Genomic DNA, 22,751 nt, shown 5'->3' on the forward strand with positions numbered 1-22,751 from the left:
GAAGAAGAAGAAAGACCTAGCCAGGTACCGCTGCTTGTAGTTGTCCTCCACTGCATCTGTGCAGCGACCCAGAGCAAAGCAACCCCTTCCTCTCCGATTCTTGCTGTCCTGTCCGATCCTCCCAATCTAGGTTCTGTATTGTCTATACAAAAAGTATTGAAGCCAAACCCTAATTCGACCGTCACTTTGACTCCAAATCTTACCGGATCTTCTCAACGCTACGATCCTTCTTCTGAGATGCTTCGGTTTGTAAACATCGTACGTGACAAATTGTGCGAAAACATTCTCAATTTTTTTACCACAACCTCCATATATGATATCATCACATCATGACAAATCTCATGATTTTCAGACTTGGTTTGCTTTTTTTTTTAATTTAAAAACCAATCGCCCACACGTTCGTGGCCGTGTTTTCTGACCAAGATGTTCGAAATTTCTTTTTATTTCCCGGGTAAGGCCTCACCACTGCACTCAATAACATAAATATTATTTTTCTACTCATTTTATTTTATTATTTGAATCACTCGCGGTTCAAATTTGACTTATACCAAAAAATTCCTAGAAATGCAATGAATTAATTAAATATAGCAAACAGATCCAGAAATATACCAAATTTTAACAGGGAATACCACATGTTGTATGTGGAGAGTAGAAAATGTTTCAAGGTCAGAAGAGAAAAAAAATTATTTGCCGAGTGCCACATGTTTACACTTGGCAAACATATTTCTTTGCCGAGTGCCTCCCTTTGCCGAGTGTTTTTTGTCTCTTTTGCTGAGTGTATTTGTTTGTCGAGTTTTCCACTAACGGACACTCGGCAAACATACTAACGGACGACACACGTACTAACGGATGTGGACTTTGCCGAGTGCCTAGAGTGTTTTTTTCTGGTTTGCCAAGTGCTAAACTTTGCCGAGTATTTTTTTTGCCTCTTTTGCCAAGTGCAATTATTTTGCTAAGTGTTTTCGTGACAGCACTCGGCAAATAGCTTATTTGCCGAGTGCCCGATAAAATGCACTCGACAAACATTTTAGCACTCGGCAAACACCCAGTTTCTAGTAGTGGTTGTTACCATAAACATACACCTTAATTAAGTAAACAAAAAGACAGTACAGGAACCCTTGCTAACGACCATAGAAACAAACAGATGGAGAGGAGGCACCCAAGCCAAGCAATTAGCGTCCTGTCTCTCCGCGTAGACGGGGTGTAACGCAGAGGCCATCAGCGCGGCGCTTTTCCTTAGGCGTCCAGAAAATCAATCAATCAATCAACTAGTACTGTAAACTCGCTCCGTCCGTTATGAGATGCGTACTTATCAAACTCTTTTAAGTTTAACTACATTTATAGAAAATATTAACAGCATTTATATCTACACGGAAGATGCCTGACCGCTTCTACACGGAAGGTGACCGACGACCTCAAGTTTGTTGACCTCTCTGGCATACCATTCTATGGTGGCTTGACAACTTGTCAAGGCTGCAGTATCAAGTTTGTTGACCGATCTGCTGTATCCTCTGCGTCCGTCTACTATAATAATAACACTCGGGCTCCAGAACGGATCCACTCTGACTCCAGAACTGATCCTGCCATTCTCATCTACCATAGCGACATTATTGTCGATGGTTGCCACCATGCATCGCCTAGCTGCTGCCATGCTCGTGTTGCTCTGCTGCTGCTGCTTGTTCCTCGCCACGCAGCAGCAGCAGCAGCTCCAACCAGCCGCCGGTGGTAACAGAGCGAGCCCGAGCTGCATACCACACGAGAGGGACGCCCTGCTGGCATTCAAGCACGGCGTCACCAGCGACCCTGGCGGCGTCCTCAGCTCGTGGCGGCGAGACGACGGTCGCCACGACGAGCAAGACTGCTGCCGGTGGAGAGGCGTCCGGTGCAGCAACCGAACTGGCCACGTCCACGAGCTTCGACTTGGAGGTGGAGGCACCTTCCCAGAAAATTTGGCCGGCCAGATAAGTCCTTCTTTGCTGCTCTGGATCACCTAGAGCACCTTGACCTCAGCTGGAATGATCTAGCAGGGCCAACGGGTCGTCTTCCCGAGTTCTTGGGCTCTCTAAAGAATCTCAAGTATCTTAACCTCTCTGGCATACCATTCTACGGTGGCGTGCCTCCCCAGCTTGGCAACTTGTCAAGGCTGCAGTATCTAGATCTTTCCAATCCCAACTGGATGGGAGGCACGAACTCGACGGATCTCTCATGGTTAACACACATTCCTTCCATACAATATCTTAACTTGGACGGAATGGACCTCAGCACAGTAGCGGATTGGCCTCGTGTCATGAATATGCTTCCTTCTTTGAGGGCCCTCCATCTTTCAGGCTGCTCTCTTGCAAGCGCAAACCAGTCGCTGCCACACCTGAACCTTACAAATCTCGAGGAGCTCCATGCCTCCGACAACTCCTTCCACCATCCAATGGTGACCAGCTGGTTCTGGAACATAACAAGCCTTAGATTCGTTTACCTCAGCTCCACTAGTATGTACGGTCAATTTCCGGATGCTCTTGGAGACATGACATCCCTGCAAGTCCTTGATCTTTCATTTAATAATTATGATGATGATTATCAAGATGATGACAAGAACGTGCGCAGCATGACCATGGATCTGAAGAACCTATGCAATTTGGAAGTCCTGAACCTTGAATACACTCTCCTATATGGTGACGTAGCTGAGTTGTTTAGGAATCTACCTCGATGTTCACCCAACAAATTGCAAGAATTGGACCTCGGTTCGAACCATTTAACCGGGATGTTACCAAGATGGATAGGGCAATTCATGAGCTTGGTTGTTCTGAATCTTCGTTGGAACAACCTAAACGGACATGTCCCATATGAGATTGGAAAGCTTAGTAATATTACCCATCTGGATCTAAGTACAAATAAACTGGATGGCACGATAACTGAGGAACACTTTGCTAGTGCAAGGAGCTTGCAATATATAGACTTGTCATATAATGCCCTCAAGATTGAGATCAGCTCGGACTGGCAACCACCATCTACATTAGAGTATGTATACTTTGCATCCTGCCAGATGGGCCCACTGTTTCCTGGGTGGCTTCAGTGGAATGTGAGCATCACCTATCTTGATATCTCGAGTGCAGGTATAGCTGATAGGATTCCACAATGGTTCTCCGATGCCTTTTCAAATGTTTGGTTCATGAACATCTCCAACAATCAACTCAACGGAACTTTGCCGGCTGATATGGGCTCCATGTCACTTCAGGAACTCTACCTCAGTTCAAACAAATTAACTGGTCAGATACCCACGCTGCCACCAAACATACATACCTTGGACTTGTCCAATAACTTCTTGTCAGGACCTCTGCCCTCTACTACTAGATCAGCCAATCTAAGACAACTTTCTCTGTTCTCCAACCGACTCACTGGTCATATTCCTGAATCTTTTTGTAAATATCAGCAATTATTTGTGTTGGACTTATCCAACAATTTTTTGGAGGGACAACCACCGTTGTGCCTCGGGGTAATGGAATCTATGGAATTTGTCGCCTTAAGTAACAATAGTTTGTCAGGAAAGTTCCCATCTTTTCTGCAAAACTTGACAAATGTGTTCTTCCTAGATTTGTCTTGGAACAAATTCACTGGAAGATTGCCAATGTGGATTGGAAGCTTAACATCATTAAGAGTTATACGATTAAGTCACAACAAGTTCTTTGGTAGCATTCCAATGAACATCACAAACCTTTCTTGCCTTCAGTACATGGATCTAAATAATAATAAAAATATCAGGCTCTCTGCCGATCTACCTATCAAATCTTAAATTTATGACAAACACATCCATGATGGGTTGTTATCACAACCCTGAGACAATTCATTCTCATCTTAATGGTTTGTCTATGGTCTGGAAGGGGCAGGAATTGAGCTGTGGTTCCATTCAAAGAATTTTGGACACAAGTATGATGAACATTGATTTATCTTCAAACGACTTAACCGGTGAAATACCAAAAGAAATAGTTGTTCTTGATGCACTTGTGAATTTGAATCTATCAAGGAACCACTTGACTGGAGTTATTCCAAAGAAGATCGGGGAAATGCGATCACTGCAATCATTGGACCTCTCGAGGAACATGCTTTCAGGGGAAATACCAACCACTCTATCAAATCTGACGTTCTTAAGTTACTTGGAATTATCATACAACGATCTTACAGGAATAATTCCATCGGGAGTACAGCTTGATACCCTGTATGCAGAGTATCCATCTATGTACATTGGCAACATCGGTCTTTGTGGACATCCTCTTCAAAACAATTGCTCGAGCGAGCGTCATGCAACAAAGCAGGGTGGCCTGGGAAGAACTGAAGAAGGTTATGGGATACCATTCTTTTATCTTGGACTCGGGTGCGGCTTCGTGGTTGGTACATGGATTGCATTTGGTGTTTTGTTGTTCAAGAGAAACTGGAGAATTGCTTGCTTTCGACTCTCGGACAAGTTGTACGACAAAGTATATGTCCTTGTTGCTACATGGGCAACAGCAAGACAAACACAAACTGATTAGCAAGCATGAAGCAAAGGCGGTGGTCGGCGCTTCAACTAAAATTAGCCAATGCATGCATGTATGAATAATGGAAGTGGGAGAGAAGTCTGTTCAGGAGTGCTTTGAATTTTGTTACTACCAGTATTACATATTGCCATGGTTTTCTTTATGAAATGAAGATTTGTGTGTCCGTGTTTCTCTTATATCATGTAATAAACTGAGAACCGACACTTGATCATTGGCCAACATTAGTGTTTGTTGTACAAGATAGATATTAGTTGTTAGTATATAGATAACATAAGTATGTTGTAAACTCTGGCTGATCTTCAGGATGTTGGTTTGTAGTCTGTACGAGACGTTCGCCTGGTCAGCTCAGGGTGCTATATAACACGTAGATGCGGCCTCTACAGAGGTTAACACGCTTCACCAAGTTTACAGTGATAATTATTTCCTTATGATGATGAACATTAAGACATGGTCAATCAATTCCATATAGCACTTCAGGCGGCACTACATCATTGGTCCCTGTGGGCCATGGTAGTCGGATCCGGCAACCTAAATATGACCTATCGTTGCATGTTCCACGCTCATCGTCCACATTAGGGATTGTTTGGCTGCACCCGTATCCACCTTAGTCCACGTGTGTTGAAGTGGATTGAGGTGAATACAATGTGCAGCCAAACAAGGCTTGGCGTGCCGTGGAATTTCAGTGTACCTAGGCGAGGGATGATATGAATCAAAATATCACGGTCTCATCTGCAACCAAAGTGTTACATATAAGCAACATTCACTTACCATACACATTGAACAAGAAAGCAGAGAACAAGGAGAGCAAATTTCTCGGAAATTGAAGAGCCCAAGACATGAGCACCGCTTAACTGGTGGAGCAGTAGTATACTACTCCACCTGCAGTACCGCTACCTACAAACTGGAGAGCGCTGCTAGTCAAATCTCAAATGGGGTGCAAAATGACTTGGGGATAGTACTCCAGGCACATTTGAGATGATGACTTTTTATGATCAGGCAAATAAAAAAATAAAGTTTTCATAAAAAAAAGTTTATATATAGTCACCAGCATGATCTTTGTTACGTACCATCGCAAGGGAATAATCATGTTCAATCTGCCCACACTCGACTCAACACAAAACTGCTAATATGGTCTTAATAACAAAGAAATTTTTTACAATAATTGGGGAAAAATTCGATGGCTTGACATCGACCGAGAGCGGCCAATCCGACGGCAACAAAGGTAGGAGGCAACGGGAGGCAATGGGATGGAGGCAACGGGAGGCGATTGCTGTGTCTATGATCGGTGGGCCATATGCGCAAAAATCGCCTTCCATTGCCTCCGCAAATGTGGGGATTATGACTGGGCGGTAATTCCATTCTCGTAGTTTTTTTTTGATAAAGGGTAAAATGGTAACTCTATAAATGCAGTACTAATAGTTTTTTTTCGTCATCCGCTCAGGAAGGTAACACGAGCGAGATAGCCTCAGCTGGCAGTGCCAGCCATAACGTCGCCGGAGAAGCACTTTGTAGAGGTAAACTTGGGATGGAAAGATTGTCAACCTTGTTGATGGCTTTGAATTGCCGGTGTTCAACATGTACTATGTTCGTCGGGCTATTAGATACTCCATCTTAGGATTTGGAACGGATGAGGACACACTTACTAGGGCGATCATCTCAGGTCCGAGATCGGCATGAACAAGATCAAAAGAGGAATACAAGGTCAGGTTCAAGACCACGGTCACCAGCGACATTGTTGATGACACCTCCGAGTATTACAAGGACTTACTGCTGACCTTGATAGGGAGTGAAGATTAAAATTAAAACAACCTGCTTTTGTTGGGAAAGATGTGTAGAATGTGTATCCGCAACCACCCAAAAAAAAAGAACTTTCATCAGAGAACATGTACAAAGACCGAAAATATTCTGATGCATTCATGCATATGCATCCATTCTTTACAAGATTTTAAAAGGTCCATATCACGTTCAGATAAACCAAACCATTCTCTCCTTTGTGTTTATTGGATAGTTCTGAAAAGCTCACGTTCAGATAAACCAAACCATTCTCTCCTTTGTGTTTATTGGATAGTTCTGAAAAGCTCCTTTTCCGCTTAAAAAGTCAATAAGCAGAACGCTTTGAGGCCACACAAAAAATTCACAGAAAGTAAAGTGCAGCAATTTCATATTGGCGATGAGGAATGAACTCATCTAGGAAACTAGGATCCGGGGTCAGAGTATTATTATGCACTTTGTTATTCTACTATACTCACAGCATCTTCTGCAGCAACACAAAGTACAACAATCGAAATGTTCCTGAGCCTCATCCTCTACTGTTAAGAATACATTTATATCTCGTTTGGACGCAATACAAGGTTGGTCTCACGCGCAAAGTACAGGAAAAAGACAAGTGAGCACCCCTTCACACTGAGCACAAAAGTGATGATCATATGTCACCAAGCTTTTGCCCGTCTTGATTTCTTATTCACTTCAAGAGAGAAGATATCTTCATCTTGTCCTAGATGACGAAGAAGCCGCAGCAATTATACCACCAGCAACAAGACCCACAACTCCAAAGGCGCCTGTGATGATAGCCATGCCAATCATACCATCTGCATTTAACCATCAAATAAGCCGTTAGCCCAAGTTAGACAAACCATAAACAGTGCATTGGAATGACTAGAGGTTTGCTCTATTGTTCTTTTCTAATATTTGAAACATGGATACATGGTAGATAACTTTATAAGACATGATGTCTTGATCCCTACTGCTTTTCAGGGTCCATGGCTGACAGCAGTGGTTGGGGAGGTGAGGTCTCAGATTTGGGGATATATGTGAAACTTATCTCTTGATCAATACAATTGATATTTACATTAGCTTGGGTTCATCACGTATGATTCAGAAGATGCCATGGATAGGGCATTATTCAAGACACTCCATAAATTGAAAGGTAAGAGGGTCGAGGTCAGCGAGCTATTTCTAAGGAACCGTCTCCTAGACCTAGCATGTGCTCTCCTATCAATGGGTTCAATTATGTAACTGGTAGAACCAATAGCTTCCTTAATGGATATACCCAGCATTACAATATGAGTCCATTAGGTGGCTATGGAATGAGGATGGATGAATGTTTTGGTCTTCTATCAGGTGGGAATAATGGTTATCCATCTTTTGGTGGTAGTTATGGAATTGGAATGAATTTTGACGCATGGATGAACCCATGTACTGAAAGTGGCTCTAGCTTCAATAGTGGTATCCAGCGTGAATGGCATCTTAATCCATATTACAATGGAAATTCAGGTGGATTCAACAACTATGTTAGCTATGGTGGAGTCAATGAAAATAATGGTTTACTGTTTGACTCACTAGTTAGTAACCTTTTGGGGTATTTTTGCCCTTAATCACTCTTCTAGTTCCACAAGCTCTAATTTCTTTGTGCCATTTAGAAATGGGGACCTTCTTAGTGGAATTGGGAACAATAATGTGAATTGGGGAAACCCTCATCATGTGCCTGCTCTAGGTGCCAATAATTGCTCTGTTTACTGTACTAGAAACTTTGGTTATGGGTCCAATGAAAGCAACTTTGGTCAAGGTTCCAATGTTTATGGAAGGAATGTTGGATCAAGTGGTGTCAGTAACTTAAACCAATCAACCAATGGGTATGCAAGGAACTTTGGAGATTCATCAATAGGTGGTGGCTCCATCTATGGAGACACAACTTCGACATCAGGATCTTTTGAGCGTGATGTTACAAAAATGGTTTCAACCGGTTACATGGGCCATTGACTAATAAAGGTTAGATAGTTTGTTTCTTGTGTCATGATATCATTATCTAGCTTTCAACACTTCATTAATTTATTTTTGATAGTTTTCAATTATTAGATCCAAGCATCTTGACTATGTTAGTGTGCAATGTCGATTGAACTTAACAGACTTTACTTAATGCATCCAAGATTTGGTTTTGGAATTTTTGTGTTGTTTTTCTTTTGTGATCCTAGGTCTCCCTATGGTTCCAAAATTAGTAACCATGTTAAATGTTCTCTAAGATTATTCCTTGCATATGTGCCATAAGAGAGTTTGTTCAATTGTGTTATATGATTGCCCTTTTGTTTGGTACAGGATGGTGTGTGAATTGATTGAGTTTACTTACAGAAGTTGGTCTTTATGGGACATAGATCTATATTTTGTTCTTTTGGGAAGCGATGGTTATAATTGGCCTTGATTATCTCAGCTTCTGCTCACCACCGATTCAGAACTTTGAACTAGCAAAATCGAGAATCGAAAAACATCCCTGCATTACGACGATTGCAAAGACAGGGCCATCATGTTGGCATTATAGTAGCACATGATAAGCTATTGGCCATTCATTTTCCTAACTTGGTAGTGGACATTATAGTAGGAGATGCAAAATCCATGGGCATCCATTTTATCATTTTAATACATGTCAAATGAAGTGGGTTGTGTAGTACAAATTACATGCAGCCATGCAAGAAGATACCTGGTGGTCTGACACATCCTCCTCATCACTCCAGTCCTGACACCCATTCAAGCATCTACGGATCTCATGGCTCCAGCAGTTGCAGCACCACGCCAACAGGTCGTCGATGCCACCGACAGGATTTAGGCATGGAGAGACATTGTTCTTGCAGTTGCGGCACAGATACTTATTGCATCGGCCATCGTCAGGGCAGAATTCATGATTGCACACCTGAAATATAATGGATCATATAAAAGAGCATGCATGAGCTATGGACTCGATTGCATAGAAACAAACAGGCATATGTGTTTCCAATTCAACTACAAACAGATCTCTAAAAATTCGTCGTTCCACAGACATACCTCGTTGGGTGACCTGGGCCTTTTGATAGGAAGATCACATCCTCCGCTCACGCAAGCATTGCGACGACCGCGATTCCAGTTCCAGCAGTTGCAGCAGCTGAAGCCGTCTCTCCCTCTCGGGGAGAGCATGGAGAGACTCCGTTCACGTAGTTCACGCAGTCAGGGGCCAAGCACCTTTCGGCGCTCTTCTTCAGAGCCATGGATTTTCCCGTCTTCATCTTCTTCTCAGCCGATGATTTTCCTGGATTCATCTCTAGACGGCGTGGATGTGGCCGGCGACGCGGTGAAGGCGGAGATCAGCGGCGGCGGCACGTCGAGCTCTGGCTGCCGGCGGGCTAGGGCTAGGGCTAAGGCTACGGCTCCGAGCAGCCCCTTTAGGGTTCTAAGGTGGCGGCGCGGTGGCTCTGGGCATACTGTTTATAGGGGCGGGGCGCGGGGAACCTCAGGGGCCACGATCGAGGGGATCGGGCGGCGGTGGCTACGCCCGGTTGATGCGGCGCGGCGGGGCACGTTCGTTGGAGGGGAGGGGTAGTGGGCTTTGGCCCAGAGGCATATCGCCGGGAGTTGGGGAGAAGTTGCCGCTCTGTGTCCGTCTCCAGGGAAGGAGGCGACACTGTGCGTGGAGCCGCTGACACACGGCCCTGCAGGTCAGCGACAGGGGCGCGGGCACAGGCGCTGGGCGTCAGGTTCATCATTGGGGAGGCGGCGGCGGCGCGCACCAGGGCAGGGAAGGGGACGTAGCCCCACAGGGCGAAGGCGAGGAGCAGCGGTGGCGAAGCAGCATAGCAGGAGGAGGGGACGGCAGGAGGGCCTCCGCGATGGCGGCAGCCTGGGCCTGGCAGCCAGCGGGCGTGGGATCTGGGAAGTACATCTAGGGGGGGCGGTGGACGCGGGGAGGGAGAAGCTCGGTCACGCCGGCGATGGCGGATCAGACGAGGGCGTCTAGCTCGGTCAACTGAGGAACGGGAGTTCGGACAAGGTAATGACCACCCGGCCCCACGTGGCAGTGGAAAGAAGAGAGGGAGGGCTGCGGTTGGTTTGCTGGGCCGGGTAGATGCTCACACATCTTCTTTCAGATAATACTGCTTTTTGATGAACATTACACTTAGCTTACCTCTTCTCTCTTGGAGCATGTTCGCCGATTGTGACCCTCACCCTTACACAGGGTACATTTCTTCTTAGATTTATCTGAAACTGACTTCAACTTTTTCTTTGGGGCCCCTCTGCCAGGCACATGTATGGGATCAAAGACATCTATAGAATCAACATCTAGGGCTTGCGGCAGCACAGGACCAAACCTCTTGCCTCCGTTCTCTCCTCCATTTAGAGGGATCATAGCAGCTTCCTCATGAAGAACGCGTTTCAGCCGCCCATATGCTTCAAGTGATTGAGATGCTATGAAGGATGCCGTTTGACTGATATTGTGTAGCTCATGGTACCTCTGTAGGCTATCAGAATAGTCATACATGGCGCTCTTCCTTATAGGAGGAAATCCACGCTTGGACCCCCCTCGTCCACCTTTCCAAAACACAGCAGTCTGGAAGCTTGTGTTCTCCTCGACGACCCAATACAAAGAAGATGTGTGAGCATGGGGTTCCAAGGGACTGTAACTTTAGACAAGAACAAGAAATTTCCTTCAGCTTGCGTTCAACAACGCATATCTCACATTTCACATAGTATTGTTTGTCTCCTTTATCAATCCTTCCAACAATATACTCAACAATATCATAGCCATCTACAGTCTCAATCCAATAACACTTATCGGCTGCTTTTACGCTGTACTGCACATCAGCAAAATAAACACTTGGTGTGAACAAATTCGCAGCCTCTTTCTCAATAGTTGAAGCATATGGTTGTAAGCATGGCTTAGAACTTGCTTGAAAGTCTAGATACGCTTCATTACTGCGCAACTTTGAAAGACAGTGGTCAACGTGCTGTATCAGCTCTAACAGTGTCATTTTCTGATCTAGATTAAATTGAATCCTAGAGTGTAGGCTCTCACTACGCTGGTTGCTCCTCAGTCCTAAGTAGCACTTACCAGCATGATACGCCGCACACCAGATTTCCCTCATCTCATACATCTGGTACAGCCACGAGTCCTTATCTGTAACTTTCTCCTTTGCCAAGAATGCTATCCATTTCCTCTCAGTTTTTTCTATGGAGCAACGATCATAAAGAAAACCCCTAACCTTATCCTTCAGATCCTGGGTGTGAAGATTACGCGCAATGCACACCTCAATATGCCATACGCATAGCCTATGCGATGAATTCGGCCACACAATACTGATTGCTTTCTGCATAGCATGGTCTCCATCGGTGATCATAGAAACCGGATGCTTCTGAATCATGGCATCACAGAATGACCTAAGCAGCCACACATACGACTCAGTATCCTCATGAGAAAGAATTCCACAGGCAAAAAGAACCGTGCTTTTATGGTGATTCACCCCAACAAAAGGAACAAGGGTCAGGTTGTATCGATTCATTTTGTACGTGCCATCAAACACGACGACATCACCAAATGCTCTATAATCCATCTGACACTGAAAGTCACACTAGAGCAGTCTCGTCAGGTGCCCTCTCCCATCAGTCTTATACTGGAAAAAGAAATCAGGATCTCTACGTTTTGATTCTATCATGTAACTGATGATTGTTCAAGCATCACCACCGGAAAGTGTCTCCGCCTTGTTGTGATGGCAGAAATTGTAAAGGTCCCTTGATGTAAATCCAACCTTATCATACCCACCGTACCGCCTAACCATAATATCCATTATCTGGTGTTTGCAGATCCCAGAAATCTGCAACTGCACAATCTCTGCTTTCTGATCATTGCTGATTCTTCTATGTGAACGTAGAAAGCAAGCAAGGTCTGGTTCCGTCATCGGATGGTTGTGCTCGTCGATGAAATCCTTCACATACCATTGCTCTGTGTTTGGATCCTGTGCAATCACAAGTTGAGCACGGCATCCACGACGAGTGATATTCCGTAGCCTCCGCTTCTTGATCTCCCTCCTCACCTCCTTCTCTGCGCGGAAACCTTCACAGCTGCAAACAAACTTCTGAAGGGTCCACTCATTGTGGCCGTTGTCCCACTCGCAGTATTCCTTTCTCACACTAAATCCTTTCTCATAAGCGTAGTTGTTATAAAACTCAAATCCGTCGTCCTCACTGCCAAACATCTTCATAACAATTTCACTGTACTCCAGCAAAGAATCATCATCCGACATTTCCTCCTAAAAAATGAAGCTTTCATTAGGATGCACAGGTTTTCATTATTGAAATTCACTTTGCACTTGAAGTTTCAAATTTCAGCAGCCTGCCATGTTCTAAAACAGCAGCCTATGTTTATATGCCGACCGCCGACGAGCGAGTCAAGGAAGGCCGCCGCTGCCGCCGCCAAGGACTCTAGCTCGAGGCATCGACAGCTCCGGTGCTCCGACCTTCATCTATCGGCTCGTCGCCTCCGCCGTCTCGGTCACTCCGTGGATTATTTTGCTCATGTTGACTGATGCCAGGGCCCAGGTCCCAACTCCCAAGTGCAGACTTGCACGTGGCCAATCACCTGGTGGGCTAAATTAGCTAGCGGACTTGCACATCTGCAGCATATATCCTCTCTTTTTTACGGGGCAAGGGGGGGCCAGAGCCCTCTATGGCCAATACGTGGCTCCGTCGTTGACAAACCTGCTGAGGAGATCAACGAAGCTGCGGAATCTGATGTCTACAAGAGTTGTGCCTCCTTCCTGGATGTCGTCGCCGCCGAAAATCGGAGCTGCCGCCGCCCTGTAACAGACCATGGTGGAGGAAGCTGTGGTACTGCGTTTGATCTAGGTGGAATTTTTGCTGAAGAATCAGATTTGGATGAGAAAGAAAATGAGTGATTTGCCGCTGGGGAGAAGAACAGAAGTGAGAACTCGTCGCTGCGACCATGGAGATCGGTGGTGAGAACCGGCAGTTGGGATAAGGTTGATTTTTTATTGTATTATAGTGGACCCCATATATGGTAACGATGTCAACTCATCCATTATTCATTTGAACTTCTATCCAAATTATATGGTACAATAATTAATTTTTTTGTCATAGTTGCTTTCACTCATTCATCAATCAACAAATAATCTATTACCAGCCTAGAGGCATATAAGTCATTTTACATTCATGATAGAGAATCTATCGACAACTATCAGGATTGCCAAACACCTAGATTTTTCAGACTGTAGATTTATTAGACCGCAGCTTATCAGAAAATTCTGATCAGATTAAAACCGACTCTCAGATAAGCATTCTCAAACAGGGCCAAAGCTAACTTCTGGATGAATCTTCTGACAAGATTTCATCCTACTAGAATAAGAACATGACATGAAGCACTTAATCAATGAGTCAGAATATACAAATGGCAAATAATCACCATTACATCTACATAAGAACTTTCATGAACTTTAATCACCATGGGTAGCCAACAGCTAACACTAATATTTTAAAAACCAATCAGGAATGGCTACAGAAACCAAAAGGTGGGCACTGGTAGGTGGTAACGCTGTACCCACTAGTGCAGACATCGGTTTGGATTTTTTTTTCCCAAATAAATGAAACTAGTACACATCCTTATATGTTTCAAGGTCAAGATAAATTTGAAGAATATCAAGATAAAATTGTGACATGACTTGTTCAGTCACCCAAATAGCATCAGTTATACAACCTATTTTATTGGATTAATGTGGCTTGACAAATGATTTTACAGTAATATTTTGGGGCATTTGTCATGCATATGGACTAACATACCTGCTATGCCCAAGGCATGACAAAACTGTATAAAAAATGCAACCAATTGGCTAAGTCAGCAAATGATGTATATTAGTATCATAGTTTTCCTTTCCATTAATGCAAACACATCTACTGCAACACTTTATATGCAATGCAAAAACTAAGTCATATTCAACGTTCTGCATCCAAATGTTAAAAACCATCAATTATTGGTTCAGTTTTTTCGATGCATTGCGGCAATGTAGCACAAAGACTGAAAGACATATTCGAAAGAATATCTTATTACAAGTATAAACATGCCACCAGAAAAATGTTAGCATACTAGCAAGTCCAATCAACTCACTCATAAGGAATAGATTTGTGAAGAAGTTAGCAGCACGCACCTCCCAAGCGCATAGCCTTGAGCTTGAGAAGACCATTTCCTTGGGGCCCCGACACCGGGAAAGTGCAGGAGACAGAATGCTTCACGTGATTCACAGCAATGGAAGCACTGTACCAGGGACCCCGCACAATCGGCTTACCAATGGCATTGACTATCTGTTGGTTGGCCTTCTCTATTGCCTGGCTGCAGCACGGGCACCAAAGGAAGTGAGCCATAGCAATTCCTCTTGTGGACAAAGGAAACAAAATCCAACAACGGTGAGCACAATAGCACAATACATGAAGAAAATAGCATCACCCAAAGGGCCAAAGGTCGCGACGAGGCTCCGGCGGCGGCTAGAGGGAGGGAGAGAGCAAGGCAGCGGTCGCTAGGGTAAGAGCAGGGCAGTGCGGAAGGCGGCGACTGAGGCGACCACCGCGGCCCTCGCGCTGGGGGTGGGGGCAGCGGCGCGGCTGGGCCGCCGTCGCGACGCTGGCGGCGGCTAGAGGGAGGGAGAGAGCAGGGCAGCGGTCGCTAGGGTAAGAGCAGGAGTGCGGGCGATGGCAGGCCGGCGCGAGGGCGAGTCAGGCGCGGATCGGGACGACGGCGTCAGGCGCGGATCGGGGAGTGGGCGCGGCTGAGTAGTGATAGGCACGTGAAATGACCAACGTACCCTTTTCGATGATAATTAATATTTTATGGAGGCAATGGGAGGCAACGCGAGGCAATTTCAAGTACTGTAAAAGGGCTCATGTGTTAAATTGTACGTGAACACAGATAAAATATCTTTATGAGAAGAGATCATCTTCAGTGTGAAAAATCAACAGTCACAACCGTAAGATCGAATTCGGCACTCCATCGACGACCATCGGCATCTGCTCGATCCAGGTGAGTCTTTTCAAAATCTCATCGTAAAAAAAACAAATTCTTTTTTCTTGATTTCCAGATAACACACTGAAATATGTGGCAATTGTAGGCCATCGGTGTGTGGCGCTGGAGAAATTAAAAAAAAATCCTGGACACCGGTGAGCTGCTCGTACGCTTGGCGTAGCTAGCCAACCGAGCCTTGCTCGGTCCTCAACTGTACAACATCTATTATGCCCAGGATCTACGTACACATGACGAGGCAGATCCGAGTCATGCAGGCAGCAGGCTTTACAAATTAGACCTTGTTTAAGGCCTTGTTTAGATTGCAAGTTTTTTGAACCCAAATTTTTTCATCCAAAATGGTTCAAAATCTGACATCCAAAGGGGTGGAAAACTTTTCATAGCACTGTTTACCCTGCCAAAGCAATAATGGACTAGAAGACACAAGTGGCACTATTAAATGCATTTGGAGGGATGCTTGCTGCCAGGCTCATCCTTGCATGCGCATGCATGCAAATCCATGCTCATCCTTGCATGAGCATGCATGCAAATCCATGCATGCTGCATGCTGCCTGCTCTTCCTTGCATGCTCTCGCATACAAATCCATACATGCAGCCACAAAGGCCTCCATTGTCCCAGGCACAATGCAGTAGAGGAAATCCAAAATTATTACAACATTCAAATATTATTACAGTCCAAAAATCATTTTACAGTCCTCAAATATTACAATGCATGTACCCAAATGTTACAGTCGTCAAATATTACAGTCCTCAAGCAACATTATTACAAGTCCAAACCGCAATCAAACAATTAGTACTCACAAGTTATCAAACATACACATGTATCAATATCTATTAAACAGCCTGTTGGCAATGTTGTCACGAAAGGCATTCATCTGTTCATGATCTGCGCTATCAGGGGCAGGCCCTGTTTCTGGCTGATGAAGATAGGCTTCAGCCGGCACAAAGTTAAGATGATGATCTAGGTGCTGGAAGTCCACATCAAATTGCCTACTCAACCTTATGAAGTTATGCAAAGCAACACAAGCAACTATAATCTGCGTTTGTGTTTGAGGAGGATAGGCAGGGATACTCAACAATATGCGCCACTTCATCTTCAAGACGCCAAAGGCCCTTTCAATCACATTCCTAAGATATGAGTGTGCATAATTGAATATCTCCTGTTTACCTCGAGGTTCTCCGGCGTTTTGAAAGTCTTGAATATGGTACTTCGTTCCCTTGTAAGGAGCAAGGTACCCGGGACGGTTTGGGTAGCCGGCATCCACCAAGTAAAACATCCCTACACCACCAAGTACCTGTAATTGTTAAATGTTTCAATTAGAAATGTCAAATGTACTACCACCTAGTTGTCTACCTTCAGGTGGGTGAGGGAAGTCATCCTTGAATGTTGTCATGGCATCCTCGAACACTCTTGTGTCATGGGCAGACCCCGGCCATCCCGCAAGGAGAAAAGTAAAAATCATGTCAAAGTCGCAAGCAGCCATCACATTCTGAGTTGTGATGCCCTTGCGACACAAGTGCTACACAAACTTATCTTGTGGCACCAAAACAGGGAAGTGGCTGCCATCTATAGCTCCTATGCACCTCTTGAATTCAGGATAGAAGCGTCGGTTCCTCACCCTAGGATGCATTGTACTAAATTCTGGGTCCACAGGTTTAATGATATCATTACCAAGTGCAACAACACAGGGCAGCACTCTATAGAACATGTTGTGGACTGTGCCTAGTGACCTCTCAAATCTATCATCAGCTTGCCTATATGATTGTGGAGCACCAACCATCCAAAGGAACATACCTAAAGCCTCAGTTGAGGTGGACTTTTTTGTGTCTTTGAGGTCATACTCATCAGTCAATACCTTGTGCAGTCTATAGAACATATCTGGGGAGATTCTAAACATGTTGTAACAGGTAGTTTCATTTGCTAGTTTATGTTCTACCCAGTCCAGCCCAGTCATCTTTGGCACCCTATAGTATGCCCTATTGTAGTACTTTTGCATGTGAATGGCATACTGGGACGTACCATATACGATTGCAGTTTCTTCTTCGATGTCATCAAAGAATAAGCTGAAGAAGTCCTCCTCCCACTGTGCATCGTCATCCTCATCAACGGCCGGACCAGCAGGTTGAGCAGCCCCCTGCACACATGAAACAAACAAATGAACACAAATCAGTTCTAATTCCCAGGGAACAACATACACAGGGCAGCAGTTCCTCAAATCCAACAGCACTGACTCCAGAAACAAACATTATGGCTAAATTCAGACATCACAAGCGAAGATCACAAATCACTTAGTTGCTGCCGACAAGTTCGACAACACAACATACAAATGACAGACGTAGTTCAACCAACATGCATCACAGACTTAGTACACGAGGTTCATGACACAAACACAAGACAAATGCATTATTAAGAGGGTCTAGTTAACGACCCCGGCATAGTGCTTAATGATGGCCATCCTTCCTTTTGCTTCTGACTTGATAAACATTCTCATAGCAGCTTCGTTTTGGGTGATCATGAGGACACCAATCCACTGCCTCTCATTTTCCTCTGTTGCCCCTACCTCTTTAGCCAGCTGTATCACTTGGTCAATGGTGTCCATTTTGTCATTCTTCTTCTTCTCTACAGCTTGATTCCTCTCATGCCAAATCTCCTTCAGAGCTTCAGTCCTGTTGTCCAGACTGACGGTCAAGTTCCTTATGCCTTCGTTCATCCTCACTGCTTGGCTCCTGCCCCTCTTGCTGGGACTAGCAGCAGTGCTGCGGGTGCTGAGGCTGCTGTAGCTTCTCTTGCTCCTAGTGCTCTGAGGGGTATGGACGTCTTCGTCATCGTCACTGCTCACATATAGTGGCGTATTCCTGCGGCTAGGAGCATAAGCGGTTTCCCCTGTCACTGCTACGCCAAGGAACATGCGCTCCAAAAGGTCCATGTAGTCAGGCAGTGTACCCTTAAGCTTGTTGTCCTGCAAAACAAGAATTACAAAAGAACTTGTTTAGAACACATGATTACAACACAGAATTAGGTAAGCAAAACATGATTACAAAACAGAATTATGTTGTACCTTGTCGTTGGCTTTCCACCATTCAGCTGAAGCACTGATGGAGCCATCTGCATTGCGCCCCAAGCCTGTCTCCTTGTGATAGAGCTTCCGTAGGTCATTCCATTCCTTCTTCAGATGGCGGACTCTACTCCCAAAGATGATGTTGTCATGAACTAATTCTGTCGCTTTGAAGTAACCCTCTGTCAGATTTTTCCAACCCCATTTCGACATCTGACCCCTAGGGCAGTTCCCCTTGTCAATCTCGTCAACGTAGAGCTGACAGAAAGTCCGGGTGTTTTGAGGACTCCACTGGGCCCTGCTAAGGGTACTATGAAATGATGCATAAAGAAAAAACAACACATGGCATAGGTAAACAATATGCCTAAACAAGGACATGGCGTAGGTAAACAATATACTTGTACTAGCACAAGCACTGCATAAACAGCTCGCATAAATAGCATGCACAAGCACAGCACAGCACAACACATCAATCTACTTGTACTAGCACAAGCACTGCATAGCACCGCAATCTACCATGTGAGCAGCACCTAGCACAGCACAGCAATCCCATGGAGAAAGAAACTTTGTGTACCGGGACATTAGTCGGAGGGACGTCCTCGTCGTCGGCGGCGGGCTGGACTAGGCTGCGACGCACACCGGGCCTCCTGGAACCGCCAGCCGAGCCGCCTGCCTCATCACCATGAGGCCCCAGGGGAGGCACGCGGCGGCGAGGAGGTCGGAGGCCGAGGGAACCCCTGCCGGCGCGGGATGGCACGTGCACGGGAGGGGGGCCGTCACCGATGCCGCTATCGCCGTCTTCAGCCGGGGACTGGAGGATCTCCTGGTAACGACCCAAGCCCGGCCACGACTAGCTGGCGTTGAGGTCGAGCTCGCTGAACCCCAGGTGGCTAAGGGAGGGCGCGTTGCTGCCGAAGACGTCGCCGGAGTTGTTGCGGAAGCCGGTGTGGGCCCCGGATCCGGCGTACGGCGGCGCCTGGGATAGGAAGTCCATGGTTTCAGAGCCGTCTCCGTAGCCGGAAGCGTTGTCCAAGGAGACATCGTTGAAGTCGCCGTCTTGATGCGAGCCGCCGTGGTACCCGTCCATCGCCGACGAGGAGGTCAAGGACACCAGATCTGGACGAAGGGAAGGTGGATCTGGACGTAGGAGGGCTAGATCTGGTGGAGGACTGAGCGGCGGCGCGGGAGACCGAGAGCGGCCTAGGGTTCGGGGGGAGAGCGGCGGCGGCGGAAATGGAGAGCGGCCTAGGGTTCGGGGGGAGAGGGAATGGATGCAGTGAGGGGCGCGGGGACGGGGTGGGCTGGATCAGGTGCTGGACTGAGCGGAGGCGGGGGAGACCGAGAGCGGCGGCGGCGGAAATGGAGAGCGCCGGCGGGGCGAGAGCGGCCTAGGGTTTCCCGGGGGAGAGGGAGTGGAGACGGACGCGCGAACGGGGCCGTGGTCAGGGTAATACTGGGATGCACGCAGCCCGAGGCAATGATTGGGCCGGGCCATATTTGCACCGTGCGGGCCGAAATTTTTTGCATCAGCCGTTTAGATTCCAAATTCCAAAAGTTAGTTTTTTTTGCAATTTGGGCTGCATCTAAACGAGCCCTAAATCTAGGTTTAAAGTTTTCGGGTATCCCATCGAGTGTCACATGGGGTGTCGTATGGAGTGTTCGGATACTAATAAAAAAATAAATTACAGAATCCGTCAGTAATCCGCGAGATGAATTTATTAAGCCTAATTAATCCGGCATTAGCACATATGCTAATATAGCACCACATTGTCAAATCATGGACTAATCAGGCTTAAAAGATTCGTCTCGCAAATTAGTTGCAAACTGTGTAATTAGTTATTTTTTAATCTATATTTAATACTCTGTACATGTGTTCAAACTTTCGATGAAATAGGGAATAAACTTTAGATGAGAAACTAAATATGCACGTTGACCAGCCTATGTATGCCCATGTTGCCTCTACCTCATGGAACGTCTATGCAACCTACTCCTACAACGGTGCATCTTCCAAAGTAAAAAAAAAGGCTACGATCAAGCAGTAAAACCACTCACTGCCCAAGACAAACCCAGTAACTGTCAACAACCTACTCCTACAACGGAGTATTATTACGAATGTGGTTCATGCTTACTGTAACTGTCAACAACTAGCATGCTTTTACTGTGATTTCTTCGATCAAGCCCCGAGCTTTTAACTTCAAGTCACCCTAACACCGTTGCTCCTTTTAAACTGATGAAGGTACACCACATTCGTGATGGAAGTCGAAACTCTCACGTGCTGTTTTTTATTTGACCGAAGTCAGCTCGGGAAATCCTAACCTATTTTTTATTTTTTTATTCCAGATCTTTTTCATTCGCTTCCACGGAGAGTCGAACCCAGACCTGCTGCTGAGGTGCTCTAATCACTAGTCTAGAGGCCCTTTTGTCTCAGCGCGCTGTTTGAATCCTTTCCTCTAAACTTATTTTGTATAGCTCTAAACTTTAGAGCTAAAGCTTCAAACAGGTGGTCAAAAATTAGCTCTAACTTTAGCTCATCTCACATTAGAGTTTTAGACCCCAAAAGTGAACTAAAATGCTCTAAAAATTTTAGAGCTCTAAACTTAGAGCAGGGGATTCAAACGGACCCTTAGTTTTATTATGTCATCCAAACACCCTCCTAAATTTTTAAATGCAGATTACTTCATTTTACGGGTTACATATAAACATTTAAAATAATATTCATAGATTTTTTTATCAGAATCTAGTTCTATAATAGTATTATTTTTTCTAGATGTTATAAATATATAATAACAAAAACTAATGATTAGAGTTTTGCTTTGCCTATATAGATACCCAAAACGGTAGGCATCACATCTGGCCTGTGTAGTGCCACGTCTAGATAGTAGTATACTCATGCATTACACAACCACTCAACACTCTGCAGTCGGCACTCTGTACACATCATGCCTCGCCTCAACTCGGCATATCACAACAAGGGTTGGGGCGAACATGTGTATCACCTCAAGTTCTCATGTGAAATTAAAGCACATAACTCTTAGCATTAAACATTACCCTTGAGATTTATTTGATTAATTGAATTAAAGGCTCATAAACCCAATGAAATCCAACATAAATTGTTAAGAAACGTCTCTATATGGCTTAGCATCTAGTACTAGGTTAGTGTCGATGTTGTTGCATTAAGACTACTATTAGTTTAAAAAAACTGTCAACTCCTTGGGGATTTTTTTTGACAACAGCAACTTTTAATATATAATGCTAAAGCACAGTACACCATGTGGGAAAAAAGAATTCCCATATTACAGAGCACAGACAAATAAAAGGTACTGCTGGTATGCTTTTGTAGACTTAGGTGATGCTTTCGTCGGGGCGCGGGGCCTGTCGGGGCCACAGGACCCACGAGAAGTGGCCACGATAGAAGCATCGAGGGTCCTCGTTCTCGCAATCCGATAGCATAGCCGGCGCTCCCCTCGACTATCTGATTGGCCTGTGTCTTCGAGGATTGACCTCCGCCCGAGGTATATCATAGAAAAAAGCAATTTCCTCGAACTGCAGGATCGAAAAAAAACCTTGAATGCTGGCTGTTCAAGACGTGCATGCAACACGTATTAATTTCTCTGACATACATATTAGATATATACTTCTAAAAAGACGACATAATATGGAATCGTGTGCTATTTTTTAGAGAAATATTGCTATTAAAGCTTCAATAGCAGTGCATTGAGTATATACACGGGGCTTAAAAATGTATTTGTGAAATTTGCCTAATATGAGCAGCACACAATCAACAAAAAAATACATATTATAATGACCATCAAAATCATGCTAGAAGTGCAAACTATGCTACAACCAAACCCAACCACTCAGACTTATGAAGGATAGTCTAAGTACTCCATCCATCCCAAATTAAATCAACCTCTAATAATCTTATTCTAAATCAAAACTATTTTATGTTTAACTAAATTCTAGAGAATAATAATAATATTTATAACATCAAATTAGTATTACTAGATATATGCCCGTTCGTTGCACGGCGCTACGAATTTTTATCCACGACTACAGCGATGGATTTGCAAAAAATAATAAATAAAAAACTAATAAATGATCTTTTGTTTAGAACCCTAAACTTTTTTCAAATCTATTGAGACTTTTTCACTTTAGTTATTATAAAGTCAAAAAACTTGAAACTTGAATCATTGAATTTTTTTTTAAAAAATATAGTTTCACAACCTATGAAGTATATATCATGGAAGTATTTGTTTTGGTGGATCAAAGCATAAATCTTATGTTATTAACCTGTATTTTTTTTTAAAAAAAAAGTAATGGTTACATTTAAATAAGAAAGAGAGTATAAAT

General features: G+C 44.7%; 1 protein-coding gene and 2 pseudogenes across 1 annotated transcript; 2 read left to right on the forward strand and 1 right to left on the reverse strand.

The window, feature by feature from the left end:
• Window positions 1–1,373: 1,373 nt before the first annotated feature.
• LOC136530495 (receptor-like protein EIX2) lies at window positions 1,374–4,868 on the forward strand (annotated as a pseudogene).
• Window positions 4,869–7,285: 2,417 nt separating this feature from the next.
• LOC136530490 (heterogeneous nuclear ribonucleoprotein 1-like) lies at window positions 7,286–8,285 on the forward strand (annotated as a pseudogene).
• A 3,707-nt stretch (window positions 8,286–11,992) lies between these two features.
• LOC136530492 (protein FAR1-RELATED SEQUENCE 5-like) lies at window positions 11,993–12,565 on the reverse strand. Its single transcript, XM_066523224.1, has one exon. It carries the CDS (start codon window positions 12,563–12,565, stop codon window positions 11,993–11,995), a length of 573 nt encoding a protein of 190 aa, XP_066379321.1.
• Between the last annotated feature and the right edge of the window lie 10,186 nt (window positions 12,566–22,751).

This window comes from Miscanthus floridulus, unplaced genomic scaffold, assembly GCF_019320115.1.
Source record: "Miscanthus floridulus cultivar M001 unplaced genomic scaffold, ASM1932011v1 fs_147_1_2, whole genome shotgun sequence".
NCBI classification, from domain to species: domain Eukaryota; kingdom Viridiplantae; phylum Streptophyta; class Magnoliopsida; order Poales; family Poaceae; genus Miscanthus; species Miscanthus floridulus.

Bases quoted from the DNA above. Each gene is read 5' to 3' on its own strand.
- LOC136530492 (XM_066523224.1), bottom strand. From the start codon at position 12,565: ATGTCGGATGATGATTCTTTGCTGGAGTACAGTGAAATTGTTATGAAG.